The sequence below is a fragment of the Eucyclogobius newberryi genome, unplaced genomic scaffold (assembly GCF_026437365.1).
Source record: "Eucyclogobius newberryi isolate DKJ021-1_F unplaced genomic scaffold, fEucNew1.0.hap1 SCAF_19, whole genome shotgun sequence".
Taxonomy (NCBI): domain Eukaryota; kingdom Metazoa; phylum Chordata; class Actinopteri; order Gobiiformes; family Gobiidae; genus Eucyclogobius; species Eucyclogobius newberryi.
The window spans coordinates 7,826,879-7,842,875 of NW_027315823.1; the positions used below are offsets into that span (position 1 = coordinate 7,826,879).

Below are 15,997 nucleotides of genomic sequence, written 5' to 3' on the forward strand. Positions count from 1 at the left end.
TGAACATTCTGCGTTCAAATGTTTCCTTTTTTTTTTTTGCAATGTTTGTGCACTTGCCCTTTTGTTTATTCAGTGAAATAAGATGTTCTGTCTGGAGTTTTTGTTTTGTTCATAAGAGTTTTGTTTATAAGAGTTCTTCTATTAAGAGTCCTTTTCCTCTGTATCTACCTGCGTTGCAACAATGAAATTTCCCCATGTGTGGACAATAAAGGAATATCTTATCATAAATCAAATGTACACTTATGTCCTCATAAAAGTCGAGTAAAGCAGCGGCCTGTGTGGGCGGAGCCTCGCTCTTTGAACTCCACCCCCTCGCCACCCCCCCTCGGAGGTTCCTTGCATCCGCCATTTTGCTTGAGTTTGCGACACGGAGCATACGGGGCACGGCTGTGTCTTCTTTCTACGACAACTTTTTCATTTCTGTATATTCCTGACTGGTAATTGCTTCAACGTAATATTCGCACATCTTTACAACACCACGCACATTACACACCACGTTACGCTTCTGCCATAAATAACGCTATGCACTAAGTTAGCACGATGCTAAAGCTAAGGTCGCAATGTCCAGGCCGCCGCATAGTCGCCCTATTTAAACAAAAACATCTAATCTTTATGCCAATAGTGTCATTTTACACCCTTTGTAAATAACTGTTTTTTTGCTTCCAGTTCGCTTTTGGTTATTAGCATTGAAACATGGTAAAAAATAACGGTGTACCTTTACAATCACGTGTGTTATGTAACGCATTTTCACTCAATATGACGTTGGCTGTGTTTAAGTTCCAGAGAAGCGTAAACCTGGCGTTTTATTCCTCTCTAAAGACATGTGTAAATATATTAAACTGGAAAACGTAGCATCTTGTAAATGTGTAATAAACAATGAAAAGCAGAAGAGCTAAACGCGATTAGCTCGTGGGATTGTGACGTGTTGCACTCTCTTTGAAACGTTCTTAAGTGAGAAATGTAGGAAAAGAGCAACAGTTACATAAGGAAATAAATAAAGGGTGTCATTGTAGAAGCATATGTTTCTTATAAAGCCATTTAAAAGTTATAACTGTGTTCTTATGTGTTCATGTATGTGCTTGTTTATGTGTTCATATTTCAATAACCTGTTTTCAGTTCCCAGCTGTTGGGGTGTGATTGTTCTTTAGGTTTCAGGTACCATCTTGGCCCTTTTTTCTGGATTTATTTGGATACGGATTTCCCCCCCAGCATTTTTTTCTGAAGATTTTTCTCTACAACTTGAGCTCCCTGCTGTCTGTATCTGAAAGCCCAGTTGAGCACGTTCCTTTCTGGAAGACCAGATGAAAGCCGAAGAGTTTTCCTTCTTATTATCATCATTTTTGGCTCTCAGTTTATAATATATATAATTTTTCTTTTTTTTTTTTGGAGGTGTTTTTGACCATTTTCCTAATTTTCATAACCAGTGGCACCCTTTAACTGCTATAAAAAAAAAAAATCCCCAAAGGACTTCCATAATCCTGCTACACCTGTAGTGCTTAGTACACCGAAAAGGGATGTGGTAGCAACACAAGTGTCTGGACAGTCCTCCCCTTTGTCCTCTTTTCTTATGGATCAAGTGTTCCTTCAGGATTCAGTTGCCAGTGGATTCACTACCAGCCGCACCGCCCAGGAAGGTCACGTGTGCTCCACTGCCCCAGGTAACGTTTGACCCGTGGGCTATTGACTTCCCTTTCAGATGAAGCCTTCTTAACTCTCTGTCAAATTCAAATAATTCTGTTTAGAGAGGGTGGTCAAAATTATGCTAATCAATACTAGAACTAGTATTGCAACGAGATACTTCTTTGAGCAAGTATTAATGAAAATAAATCACAAACAAGACAAACTAGAGCTTTCCTGAAGGCATGGCAAGTTTATTTGTAGAGCACAGTTCATACATGGCAATTCAAAGTGTTTCACACAACAGGAAAAAAATGCATTCAAATCACAAAGACGTGACGGAAATCACAAAACAGTTTAAGACATGAAAGAGAAGAGTGCAAGAAAAATCCTGAACAGTTTCAGCAGAGTCTTGAGCTTGATCTGAACTAGTATAAGACCAATCAATAACAAAAATAATGTAGCATTATTTAGAGTTGAAAGTTACATTAAATTGTTATAATTATTGTTGTGGTCAAAAATATGTATCAAATATCAGCCTCATTCAATTAAGACCCAGACCAAATGCTTATTACTTTATCACTTCTAAATAAGCCGGATAAATACTTCAATTTAAATGTGGCTTTGGTAGGAGTATTTTGGGCTTCCTTGGTGTGGATATACCGTAGTATTTGTGTTGCACTTGTCACTTACCACTGGCTGGGGAAGACTGAAAGGCAATCCACCTCCATGAGCATTTAAAAGAGGGCGGTACTAAAAAGTGACCATGTGAAACCAATAACGGTGTGAAACTAATAACTGTCCATTATTGCTGTTTCCAGGGAAGGTTCTGCCGACCTTGAAAAGAAGCTGCCACTGGGTCAGAAGCGTGTTATCCGGTCACCTGTCACTCCAGACACACCAGGATTACTATGACTAACCATGGAGACGACTGCTACTTCTTTTACTATTCCAACTGCTCTAAAGTAAGACATGTCACACACGACTTCGCTTTGCATTTGAGAACAGACATATCCTCTTAACCGTCGACGTTTGTTTACAGGGAGACAGTTGTCCGTTTCGACACTGCGAAGCCGCCATTGGAAACGAGACCGTCTGCAACCTGTGGGAGGAGGGCCGATGTTTCCGTCCCGTCTGCATGTTTCGCCACATGAAGATCACGGTAAAGAAAAAATCACATTCGGAAAATTAAGTGATTGTAACAAGCCAATTTGAAATATTTGACAGTAAAAGAAATGTTTTCACACATAATGATTGATCACGGTTTTTGATTTTGTCTTGAAAACAAACAGAGATGACTGAATCTTGATTACAATTAAATGAACTACTGTATTTTCCGGACTATAAGTTGCATCTTTTTTCATAGTTTTGGCCGGGGTGCGACTTATACTTATATTTATGCTTGTATACTTATACTCCGGAGCGACTTATGTGATATAATTTGTTATTTTCACACTTGCAACTCGCATTTCATACTCCAGTGCGACTCCAGTTTTTTCCTTCTCTATTATCCATTTTTTGGCTGGTGCGCCTTAAAGTCCGGAAAATACGGTACACACAATTCTGTCTGTAAACACTTGAACGCTTAGTCACCAAGAGAAACAAAAAATCTACTTTTCTTCTTCCGCGCTTACAAAATGTAGACTCTTTTTTTGTTGTTGAAATAATTGTTTTCTGCTCTGGAAACATTAAATGCAGTTTTGGATTGAGCGGGCTGACGTGTGTTGCCTTTCTCTTTAACAGCATAACCGTAAAGAGATCGCATGTTACTGGGAGAACCAGCCTGCGGGTTGCCAGAAGCCACACTGCGCCTTCTTCCACGAGAAAGCCCGCCGCATCGAGGGGCTTTATGTTCCACCAGACAAAGGTGAGCGCACTTAAAACACTGTAGAGCGCTCGGGACATCGACTCCACCGTGTAAAAGACCTGTAAGTCCATTATAATGTTTCAGGTGTAAAGAAGTGCGAGGAAGTGCCCCAGGAGGAGCCGGCGCCCTCGCAACCAACTGTGCCCACTGCAGCCAACCCCCAGGTCAGAGGCGTGAAGAGCGAATCACAGGAGCCCGTCCCAAGCCCCACCCACCCTCCTGTAGTCATCAACCCGGCGGACGATGATGAAGATGAAGATGGTAAAAGCTCTTGCCTATACGCACGACTTGACATATTTTACACACAATTTTTATTTTTACACACATTTCCTATTTGTAATTTTTATTTTTAACACACATTTCTCATTTTTACACACACTTCCTATTTTTTTTTTACATACCTGTCTTGTTTTCCAGACCAGTTCTCAGAAGAGGGAGAGTCTCCCAGAAAGCCACCAGGAGGTGCAAACTCCGGTATGACCTTGAACACAAGAGAGCGAGGGCTGTGACATGGGCTCAAGTGAACTGACCCGTTGTGTGCTTGTTACGACAGTCGAGTCCATGAACTTCGGGGTCAGCACACTGGAGGAGATCCGTCTCAGGAGAGCTCTGAAGGTGAGCATGAGGAAGGCTCATTTCCCCGGCGACTCTTCTGCCAACGGCGGCAAAGAGAACATCCAGTCCTCGTTTAGGCAGACGAGAGAGGGTAAGACCGCACGAATAATGCTCCCGGGTAAAACGCGGCGTTTAAAGTCCAACAATGTTTAAAGTCCAACAATGTTTAAAGTCCAACAATGTTTAAAGTCCAACGTTTCTGCGGCAGATCCTAGGGGCGGCGATAGAGTGTCTCTGAGAAGGAGTCTCGCTCAGCGCCTCGGCCGGGTCGTGGACGAGGAGCAACCTACGGGACCGCCCCAGAGATGTATTAGACATATTACAATCATGACAGCAAACAATTGTGTGTCATTGTATGTGATCAATTGACTAATGAATGTGTCTGTTCGTCTCCTCGTGCAGCTTCAAAGTCAGTCAAGCAGAGACTCTCTCTACCGTCAGATGACACAGCAGCGACACCATCAGGTAACGTTTAAAACTTTGCTATCGTCAAAAGACTCCCACTTAACGATGTGAACCTTACGTCGCAGAGGAAACGAGGGCCAAGAAACCAGAGCAGATCCGAATCAAAACCTTGGAAGAGATCAGACAAGAAAAAGCGGCAAAGTCCCAAAACCCCAAAGATGGTTCGGCTTCAGAAATCGCCATCACCCAAGCGGTCACGACCAAAACGCCCAAAGGTGTCAAACGAGCCATCACTGTGAAAGATCACACCATTGAAACCTTCTCGGAGATGCTCCACGCGAAGAAAAAAAGGCAAGAAGAGAATCAGAAACGAGATGAAAAGAGCAAAGACAAGAGCAAGGACAAGAGCAAAGACAAAAGCAAGGACAAGAGCAAAGACAAGAGCAAGGACAAGAGCCAGGACAAAGCGGAGGAGCTCGGGTCAAAGGAGAGCGCATGGGAGATCCGAGTCAAGACCCTGGAGGAGATCCGGCGAGAGAAAGCAGCTCGTCTCCAGGTGCAGGAGGAGAGTCAACAGACGACGACAGCAGCAGCTCCCGACCCCCAGGAAACAGTCGCCAAGAAACCCCGACTGTTTCACCTAAAGAAAGCAGCTTCACCGAGTAAGACACAATGGTGATTTAATGCTTCTTTTGCCATCGCAGTTGAGATTTATGTTCTTGTGTTCTGCTCAATAGGCAAAGACGTCTCTCAGATGAGTGAAAATGTAACGGCGGAACAAGAGAAGCCCCTTAAATCCACCCCTCCTCTCCAAGATGTACTAAACTCCTCACAGTTGTCCTTTAGTAGATGATAGACTATTGACATTTTGTGTGTCTGTGCAGACGTCCTCCGGTAACAGTATTAAAGTGAAGACCTTCGAGGAGATCATGCGCGAGAAACGCCTGCGCAAAAACAACGTAGAAGAGCCGGGCTCCTCCAGCTGCCAGACCAAGGACTCTGCTGACGTGGAGCCTCCCGCTGTTAAGAGGAAAGGTGCTGCCAGAATCACGTTTTCTCCGGACTCCTCCCCCATCCCCGACTCAACGGTCCACCAAGCCGAGAGTCTGTCCACGAGCGCGTCTGCTCCCGCGAAGAACGGCGGAGCTCGAGAGACGCCCAAGACCGTCGCTCCAGAGAGACGGGCTCCAGAGAGACGGGCTCCAGAGAGACGGGCTCCAGAGACGGGATCAGACGCCAAAGGTACCGAAGTGCTGCTCGATAACCGGATGCATGTCGTCCGAGCGTAACTAATACATTTCTAAACATGTTTCCCCTCAGTGAGGCCCAAACTGAACGTGAAGCCGTCCGTTGTGAAGCCGAGCGTGCATCTGAGGCCCGTACAGAAGAGAAAAGCTCCGAAGCGCTCTGCTGTGGCTGCAGTCAAGCCCCTGAACAGCAGCACCAAGGAGCCAGAGTGTGAGGAGGCCCGCTCAGACGCACAGGTAGGACCACAGCACCGCCGCTAAAACGCACAGCTCCGGGACTAAACCTCGCTGTCCTTGATCTTTCTGCTTCCAGCTGTTCTCGTCCGTGTCCCCGGAGAGTGTGCAGAGTTCAGATTTCCTCTGCGATCCAATCAGCTCCTCTGACTCCGCCCATAAAGCCACGACTCCTGTGTCTCAGGCTGAAGAGCTCCTGGCCCCAGACGACGCCACAGTCACACCGAGGTAAGAAGAAGACACAATAACACTTCTGAATGGTTGTAACATGTTAGCAAATGGGCAGTAGATACTGTATTTTCTTGACTATTAAAGTTGCTCCAGAGTAAAAGTTACACCAGCCAAAAAAATGCATAACAGAGAAGAAAAAAAACATATCGCACTGGAGTAGAAGTCAAATTTTTTTGGGAAATGTATTTGATAAAATCCAAGACCAAGAACAGACATTTAAACTTGAAATGCAGTTTAAAATAATAACAGATTAGAGAACATGGTGAATAGGTGTACGTATGCTAACGCTAACACCTTCAGCTACATGAGGCACAGACAGAACTGTGGTAAGTGTCTGGTATGTTAACGTAACATATTAACAGTTATTCAGATAACTATAGCATAAAGAACATGCTAACAAGTTTACCAAAGCATCAGTTTTACCCCAAATCACTAAATCCATTGAATTCTTCTTCCTCTGTGTCACTTCTAAACAACTCCACAAACTCCAGAGGAAGAGGAAGTGCAGATTCTTCTTCTACGTCGCTTAGAGCCTCGAGCGCCCTCTTGTGGTTGTCAGTGTGAAAATAACGAATAATATCACATAAGTTGCTCTGGAGTATAAGTCGCACCCCGGCCAAAACTATGGGAAAAAAATACGGCAGTTTGAGTAGTTCATGGGCAGTAGAATGTCACTAAATGAACAGTAGTGTATATTAGTCAAATGCTGTTATATCTGACGTAACGCAAAACACAGTGGAGTACAGTGGAGTACAGTGGAGTACAGTGGAGTACAGTGGAGTACAGTGGAGTACAGTGGAGTACAGTGGAGTACAGTGGAGCACAGTGGAGCAAACCTAAATGTTTCCCTTGCAGCCGTAAAGCAGCGAAGTCACGCAGACTGTCCAGCATCATGGCCCCCGCTCCAGCCGTGGACGACTTTGATGAACTGATCAGTGAGTTCACCAATGACGACCCCCTGGAGGACAGTGTGGACCCCGGGCTCGGGGAGGACGACCTGCTGCAGGAGCTGTCCGACATGATTGACAGCTGAAGACACAAGACTCTCACGCACTGGGTATTACAGCTATCAAGAAGCTGTCATCTATTATCAAGATTAAGCACTCAAATTCATCTTAAAATATGTTTAACGTTGTGTTTTTGATTGATCCTTGTTTGTTTCACTGGAGAAAGTGGATCTGGTGCTCAGCGTCCTGGACATGCTCAGGTCATTGTGTAGAGTGTGTACTGTGTATGCAAAAGGAACTTCACTTTGCTTAATTATACAACTCTTTAGTTCATGTACAAGTTCATCTATGTCAATGTGACTTTGTTTCCTTAATGTGTTTTTACTCCTCAGTAACATGAGTTCGACTGTAAACTGGGAGACGCTTTAATATTATACTTATTATTTTATTCAGTTTCTTCTTGGATTTTAGTTATGTATTCTCATGTTTTTATATTTGTACTTGTTGCTGATTTCTCATGCCTTCAATATTAGTGTATTGTAAAAAAATATGTAAATAAAAAGATTTTAATGACGTCAGTTGAGTTTTTAATGGCTTTTTAGTAAAGTAAATAAAAATATTGACAATTTTAGGGGATCTCAGCTGACTTTATGGTTCTGCCATAAATATGAAGCACAAAATTCCTTGATTTAACAATATCTGATAAAGTATCTGATTCACACATCAAAAATAAATAAAAAATGAATGTAAGTCACCTTTTTACTTTTAATAATATATTGGTTAGATTTTTTCGTTTTTTATAAAAATTCACATAGGCTAAAAGGCTTTATGGACGTTATATTTTTGGTGGCAAACAATCATAATAGTTCCATGAAAACAAGTCTGTTCTACAAAGCCTCAGCCACATTTACTGTAGAAACGACAAGCTTCCATGTGGCGCCCTCTGCTGGCACATTTGCATTACTGCAAGTGTGTCACAGGAGGGTGACACAGGGTCTTATATATACTGCCCTCTTGGTGTCTTAAATGGTTAGGGAAAAAAGTGTTTGATTTTGTGAAATTTTAATTATCCCTTTGAAAAAGGACACACTTATAACTAAGTGAAAATGATATTAGTCAAGCTCAAGCAACTCATGATTTTATTGTCAGGTGACATGTGTCCACTCTGTTAGGGACAGATGAAAACTGTTTTAAAAGTGATTGCTTTCAAGAGCATTATAAACAAAGTTTAGTCCCCTCTACTTGCTCATATAGTTATTTTCCAATTAAATTAGTTTTATTGGCTTTTATTTATTAAAAACAAGGTTGTATTATGACTGCAGGATAGACACTTGTAGTTTCCTTTTAAAATGTGTTAAAATTGTCATGATTTATCACACCCCTCTATGGATTGATCTAACTTACAAAATGCTGGCAACATGATCAATTTAATAACAAGTTAATGAAAACTATACATAACAGAGTGAACAAAGGCCTAACAGACATTGAGATAAGAGTGTGTTTGATTTCCACATTTGTTTGTTTATTTGTTTATTTATTTGTTTGTTTGTTTGTTTGCTGTGCATAGAGATCTAATTCAGTGCCGCCGCGTAGGGCATCAGGGGCTCCGGGGGCAACACCAGCTTGACCAGGTAGTTTGGATTGAAAGACAGAACAGGCCATTTGTGCATCAGCAGCACTGTACCTTTTACAATTAAACAGAGAGCATAATAGTAGGCCTACTGTGTCTTTAGTGTCATTTAAACTGACTGTAGGACTCGAGTGATGTCGTTGGAGATGCGCACTGGCCGCTCCACTGGACAAGACACAGTTTAAACAGAGCAGACAGATCAGGGGCAAAGCTCACATATGTATTCTTTGATCCACAAGGAGAAAAACGGTCTTCAGATGATGAAAATTGGCCTCATATTCAATTAGAAACAATGACAAAGAGAGAATGAAACAAGACGTAAGAAGCGTCGAGCTGGAGCTGACACCACGACATTCTTACAAATGTCTAAATCATGTTTTCATAAATGCAACATGAAAATGCAACATGAAAGTGTCAATAGTTTGCACCTTGTAGTGTTTATAGAGCCTCTATCTGCTCTGCAGAAGAGCAGGAGACGAGCTTCAGGTGATGCAGGGGCGGCGCAGGGGTGGAGCAGGGGCGGAGCACGGGTGGAGAAGGGCCGGAGCACAGGCGGAGCAGGGGTGGAGCAGGGGCGGAGAAGGGCCGGAGCACAGGCGGAGCAGGGGTGGAGCAGGGCCGGAGCAGGGGCGGAGCAGGGGTGGAGAAGGGCCGGAGCAGAGGTGGAGCAGGGGCGGAGCAGCGGCAGGGCTGGAGCAGGGCTGGAGCAAGGAAATTTAGGGACTGTGAAATGGAATGTAAAATGCAGCAGAATACAGGAAATTTTGATGAACATCAAAACTAAATAAACAGTGATTAAGTTCCTGACAGAAGCTCACACACTGACGGTGGAGATGCAGAGGACATGTACAGGAGGAGGAGGTCTTTGCTCATGCTAACGTGAGGCTAACGATAAGGTTTATAACATAACATTAGGCACGTTTGGGAAAAGCAAGACCGGCGCAGATCCGATCCGTGTCAATAAACATCCAAACGGGATTAACCAGCTGCAGAAACTCTCTGTGTCACTATAATTACAGTTAAAAGCTTATTCATTTATTTTTATTTACAAGGTAATGGTTTGATCCTTTTTCACCAAGGCTTACTAATTAAGTTGAGTGTTTCCTCCTTCCTTTTCCTGTGACTCAAATACCTGACCTTCGATGCTCATGAATATCTTCATTTAGTTGCCAGGTGACTGTAATACGTGGAGTTTGATGTCATCTTGTGCCCTGTCATGACTAATATCTGACTAAGATGCCATTTCTGCTCATGCCCTTCTGCTGTGAACCTTCTCCTCACTGAGCAGTCTTTCTAAAAGGGTTATTTTGTGTTTTTATTACCAAAGCTTTTATTTCACACAGAATTTACGTAATAGAATGTTTTGCATAAAGTCGATCTGGATACACCCACTTGTCTCTACCTGAATGATAACCAGATGATGAAGCCAGTGCAGCTACAGCCTGTCCCGTGGGTGAGCCCTTTGCCAGGTTCAATATCGGGGCGTAAATGCTCACGTAACGTGCCAAAGTACCTGGTATCTAGCTGCGTGTGCTTCGCGCCACCGTGTGCAGAGCCGGGGCCTCAAGGCCGTCTTTTGGCAGCGCGAGAGGCCGTCCAGAAGAGTCCGGGGTTCATGCCAAACGAGTTAGTCTTTCTGTGCGTGGCCCCCTGACAGCGCTGGAGAATGTGAGTTTTTAAAGTGGATCCTCCTAAAAACGAATGGATTTAGTCACTGTTTGTTCTGGGCAGGATGCACGGCCCAACCTCAGGAACGGATGAAGACGTTTATGGCGACCAAATGCTTGTTCTTACTTGTGTTGTGAGTTTGTCGTTTCAGATTCAATTTGACGGCCCTTGTACCGTTGTGGGAAAGGTGTCCAATTTGGACTATTTTGACTTTACCACGTTGACTCACTAATACCGTACCATCAGCGTGCTCCTGACCAGGGCTCGATTCCCTCGGCATGGTGCATCCCGGGATGGCACCATAACCCGATGATTGGATCACTTATTGGGCCGTTAGTCAGGGCCACGACGCAGGGAACTGTCAGCGTTGGTTAAACATATCTTGGGTTGTTTGGGGACATCTCACTCAGACCAGTTGGATTGAACATAATGTGGATGTGGGGGATTCCAGCCCGATTAAAAAACAACCTTTTTATCAGATGGGATTCCCGGGCCAACATCACATGATCTCTCTGGGTGGAATCTGCATGTCCTGTGTTTACCATGGGTTCTCTGGCTTCCTCCCACTGTCCAGAAGACATATGTGTGGCATGTGTAGTGAATGAATTTGAGAGTGCATGTTCGTCTCTGTTAACCCTGCGACGAGCCGGCCCCTGTCCAGGCTGTGCCCCGCCTAAGGCCCAAAGTCTCTGGGACAGGCTCCAGTCACCCGCGACCCCGAACGGGAACAAGCGGTAGAACATGAATGAATGACTTCTATGCTTTTTAACATTGTTACAAGCATCATTTCTATGTTGACCAGAGGTGATAAACGCAAACATCGGGTGATCAACCCACTTATTTGAGTTGTGTGCACTGTACATTAGAAGACATAAAATGACCATAAGAAGCCTGAATGTCCTCTGCTTTGCTGCTTCTGTCCGCTCTACCCTTTATTCAAGCATGAACAACAGTGTGAAATAAATGTAAATCAATAATTTAGGTGGCACAAGGCAAATACTCTAGACCTAATGCAAGTCAAATTGGCAGACCCAGAACTGAGAGGTAATCCTGACTGAACCTGGTCCTCTTCAGTTATGTGTCCTGCTCTTTAGCGCAGAAGTCTGTTAGGCCCGTTTGTGTGCGAGTATAGAAAGTCTGAAACCTGTAACGGCAATGAAAGGTCAACATTAAATTAGGTCTTATGTAGGAAAAATAACCTGCTTCTCATTTGCTGAGAGGGAATTCATAACCCACAAATAAGGTAATTCTTCTAATGTTTGCCTCTTCTCTAGAGTACAAAAATGATTTATTTCCCTGCCTCTTGTTTCAATGAACTTGTAAAACGGTGCAAATTATGATTAATAAAGACAGATAAAAGGAGTGAAAAGCTGTGCTGTTATGATCCCGGAGGCAAAAAGCCAAAAGCAGTCCGGATAAGGCAAATAAGAATTTATTTAACAAAGAGTTCAAAATCCAAAGGTAGGCACAAAGGCTCCAAAAGTCAAAAAACACAAAATATCCAAATTTCCAAAAAAGCCAGAACTGAAAAGTACAAACTTGCTCAGGTAGACAGATAAACAAGGCAGGCGCCGGCGCCGGCGCCGGCGCGCCGCGTTACAAGCAGGACAGACATCAAGTGACGACCAGACCCAGAACAAAGGGGAGACAGAAGTTAAATACACACAGAGAAGCAGGTGATTGGTGGGAAACAAACACGTGGCAGGAGAAACTAATTAAGGTAATGAGAAGACTGACAGGTGTGGTGGGAGGTGACTGGGAAATCCAGGAAGTAACAGACAGCTGAGGGGCGGAGACACAGAAACAACCATGGGAGCACATGACAAACACAAGGGGCACATGGGAAATGGAGTCTCTGCAGCGCGGATACTGACGTGCATTTTGAGTCAGTGATGGAGAGCTGGAGTCCTGGACTTTGTCTTGAGTCCAAATGAAAACACTTAAAGACACGTAAAGTCACCTGCAGAGCACATCATGGCAAACGCTGGGTGCAAACCATCACGGTGGGCCTGCCCTTGTATGAAAGGTTTGATGCCCATGCTGCCGGTGGTCGAGTGGTTAAGGCACAGCTCGAATTCCGACTCCAACAATTTACTACATATCCTCCCTTCTCGCTCACCTCTGCAGGCCAAAAAATCATAAAAAAGAAAGAAAAGAAAAGTCTGACGCTCCTGCACCTCGTTTAAGAATGTGCTCAGTGATGTTTTTTTTAATGTGCTATAAGTCAGATATCTAAATGTATGTGAATGTTGTCAGCTGCTCACTGTTGTCACCATAAGTCGGACGTGTTCACCCATGTCCGTGCACAAACCACAAACATTCTGTCACCAGAGCGATGTCTCTCAGCAGACTCAGCCCACATGCTCACCACCACAGACAAGCTGTTAGCAGGAGGAAACTAGTGTCTGCACTCGCACAGCGTGTGCTACTTTTACACCTCCATGTTTGTCAAAAATGGAAGTATATAAATCTTAGCAGATGGAAGCATTCAGATGTACGACAGCGAAAATTAGATGCTTCCTGCGTCAACACAGTCTCCAGTGGGTCTAGAAATAAGCACAAACCCAACTCCATTTCCAAGATGTATAAGTGTTGTATGTTGCACCGTAACACCAAAATTAGTTCCTATGTTTTTGTTCACTGACAATGGCAATAAACTGTTTTCTGATTCTGATTCTGGACCAGGTGAGACAGTGCACTGGTCTGTTACTACAAGACTAAAGAGATGAGTTTGAGATAAAACAACAGCTAGAGTATAAAGCTACAGCATGGGAAGATGGCAACAAGCTTTACCATGATATATAGCTTTACCATAATGGAACTGTAGAATACATAACAATTCTGTAAAGTAAATGTTGTCTAATGCTGTAGCTTTATGTTGTGCATGTGAAGTAGCGTAATGTACTATACCAGATAAACCAATTGTAGTACTGCTCACACGTTAGCCTTTTTTTTAGTATTGTTTTCCTGAGCCGAAGGTTTTATTTGACAGATGCAGCATGAAATGGGGAGAGACATTCGGCAAAATTTCGGGCTGTGAGCGCGTGACGAACTGAAAAACAGTTGGCTACATTTGAAACTGACTTTTTTTAACAGCACAAATCATCTCACCTGTTGTAGGTCCAGCTGAGTCTGTTCTTTCATTATGGTCGGGTTGTGTTAAAACAAAGCTCAGAATAAAGTCCTAAACTTGAGTGGAGCTCCAGACAGGGCGGGGCCTCCAGAGCCTTTAAACTGTAGTCGTTTTTGACTCCGTACTCTGTGGTGATGAGCTGCTTGTGTGAAGACGAACGCATTTTACCGTTCCCGCTGCGCTCATATTCACCCCTACTGCTTCCAGAACGTACGCTGCGTTTCATTTCAGTGCTAACCCAATTTTTTTGTGGCATATACCGTATTTTACGGACTATAAGTAATTTTGGTCGGGGTGCGATTTATACTCCAGATCGACTTATATGTGATATTATTCATTATTTTCGCACTGGCAACCGCAAGAGGGCGCTCTAGGCTCTAAGCGACGCAGAAGAAGAATCGGAACTTCCTCTTCCTCTGGAGTTTGTGGAGTTGATTAGAAGTGACACAGAGGAAGAAGAATTCAATGGATTTAGTGATTTGGGGTAAAACTGATGCTTTGGTAAACTTGTTAGCATGTTCTTTATGCTATAGTTATCTGAATAACTGTTCATATGTTACGTTAACATACCAGACACTTAACACAGTTCTGTCTGTGCCTCATGTAGCTGAAGGTGTTAGCATTAGCATACGTACACCTATTCACCATGTTCTCTAATCTGTTATTATTTTAAATTGCATTTCAAGATTAAATAAATGTTCTTGGATTTTATCAAATGAATTTTCCCTCAAAAATGCGACTTATACTCCAGTGCGACTTATATATGTTTTTTCCTTCTCTATTATGCATTTTTTGGCTGGTGCGACTTACAGTCCGGAAAATACGGTGAAATAGGAACTATAGACATGTACAGTGGACCTATCCCTAAAACAAAAACACTGTCAGTAATCCTGCTTCTCGTGCCCGGCTCGGTGCGACGGACTCGGTGCCTCTGGAGAACGCGAGCGGAGCGAAGACAACAGGATGACAGCACGCATCAGAAGCCTCTCCGTCGAGACACTTTCACACATGGAGCCTCTGGTCGCTCCCAGCTCAGCTCATCGGCTGTCTGTCTCCTCCACCTGCCAACTCCATGACAGCTCTCCCAGGACCCCCTTTAACAAGTGGCCCCCCGGGGTTCAGACGGAAAGACAGAGGATCGTGGCAAATTGTAAAATGACCCCCAGAAGTGCGTTTTCCCCGGGTTCTTCTGTCCGCTGTGACACGCCAGCGCTGCTACAAATGGAGGTAGGTCTACGCGCGAGAGGGATATGAATACGTGTCGTGTTGATGCTCACGCACGGAGGTAAACGCAGCCGAACGGAATGCACGCGCTGAGGGCCCAGGGAGAGCTGTCCCGGGGGAAATCAGTTAGCTTTAGCTGTGGAAAAGTTGCCCGCAATAATGGATCAAAAAGTAGCGTGATTGCAGGAGCTTTTGGATAAGTTTACTAAGTCACCTTCTTGCCTAACAGTCCAGCCTCGCTTATCGTTTCAATTCCAGCCCTAATGAGATGTTCCGATTAGCAGCTTCTTGCCTCAGCTCCCGAGAGACGCTGTAAATATGGAAAAAGAATAGCCATGATCTATTCTATTCTCAGCGTCTCTTCATCAGGCTCAGAATGTAGTCATGTACCTGAGATTGTCAACATCTCTGTAATATTTAATGCATATTTCCATGGCGCTGCTGTGTCGGGCAAAAAGAAAATGAAAGCGTGTCCTTTTTAGTTTAGTTAAGGTAACGTTTGTGTTTACGTAACTGAAAACTGAAAAAAACTAAAAACAGAAAATGTCTGTTTTCACCTGCCCCCTATCTCTGCCCGCTGCTCTGCACTAACTTGAGATTATATTTTAAAAAGTCAAGCTCTGGGTCATACATGAAGGGTTTCAAACTGTCATAAGGCAATTTTTCCAACAATAAAAACAAGTCAATCTGGTGCTTGCTCCTTGAAATGCCATGGAAACAACAAACCTGCTTCTATTATTATGCCGTTGTAGCTCAATATTGCAGTTTACAGTGAGGAAAAAAAGACAGTAAAAAGTATTTAATAGGCTACTAAATCCCCTCCAAAAGCATTACTAAACTACTACTACTCCAAAAAGTTGCACAGTGTATCTTTTCCAATCGTCTCCATTGAGATGCTCCTGCTTTGCCAGTAAGACTCCTCCACTTGACATTAAACATACCCGATTTGCATTTATTCAATCGTTACATATGTTTTATATCGCACGCATTTTCACGCGTGCGATAAATGCGGAAAATGACAGCCAAAGCAATCACATCTCCATAGTTTCTTCATTCTGGATCCCCATTGGTTCACTGCAGCAATAACTAATACTCAGGGGCAAATGAAGACAAGTGAAAACAGAGATGCTACAGAGTGCACCTCTAATAGCAGGACATATTATGCAGTTTATTCTGTTT

The 15,997-nt window shown here is 43.6% G+C and overlaps 1 protein-coding gene across 1 annotated transcript; it reads left to right on the forward strand.

Moving 5' to 3' along the window:
• The first annotated feature begins 336 nt into the window (after positions 1-336).
• Positions 337-7,700, forward strand: zc3h11a (zinc finger CCCH-type containing 11A). The gene is made up of 16 exons (XM_072451614.1): positions 337-437; positions 1,589-1,658; positions 2,439-2,582; positions 2,660-2,779; positions 3,361-3,484; positions 3,569-3,745; positions 3,902-3,958; positions 4,038-4,190; positions 4,308-4,406; positions 4,502-4,564; positions 4,630-5,166; positions 5,242-5,321; positions 5,389-5,746; positions 5,825-5,988; positions 6,065-6,213; positions 7,072-7,700. The coding sequence occupies exons 3-16, from the start codon at positions 2,529-2,531 to the stop codon at positions 7,247-7,249; spliced, it is 2,313 nt and encodes a 770-aa protein (XP_072307715.1). The 5' UTR covers positions 337-437; positions 1,589-1,658; positions 2,439-2,528; the 3' UTR covers positions 7,250-7,700.
• The last annotated feature ends 8,297 nt before the right edge of the window (positions 7,701-15,997 follow it).

Excerpts from the sequence above, each read along its gene's own strand:
- zc3h11a (XM_072451614.1), top strand. The coding sequence starts at position 2,529 with ATGACTAACCATGGAGACGACTGCTACTTCTTTTACTATTCCAACTGC. Across the intron at positions 5,167-5,241 it reads AAAGAAAGCAGCTTCACCGA|GCAAAGACGTCTCTCAGATG; the intron begins GTAAGACACAAT and ends TCTGCTCAATAG. Across the intron at positions 5,747-5,824 it reads GACGGGATCAGACGCCAAAG|TGAGGCCCAAACTGAACGTG; the intron begins GTACCGAAGTGC and ends GTTTCCCCTCAG.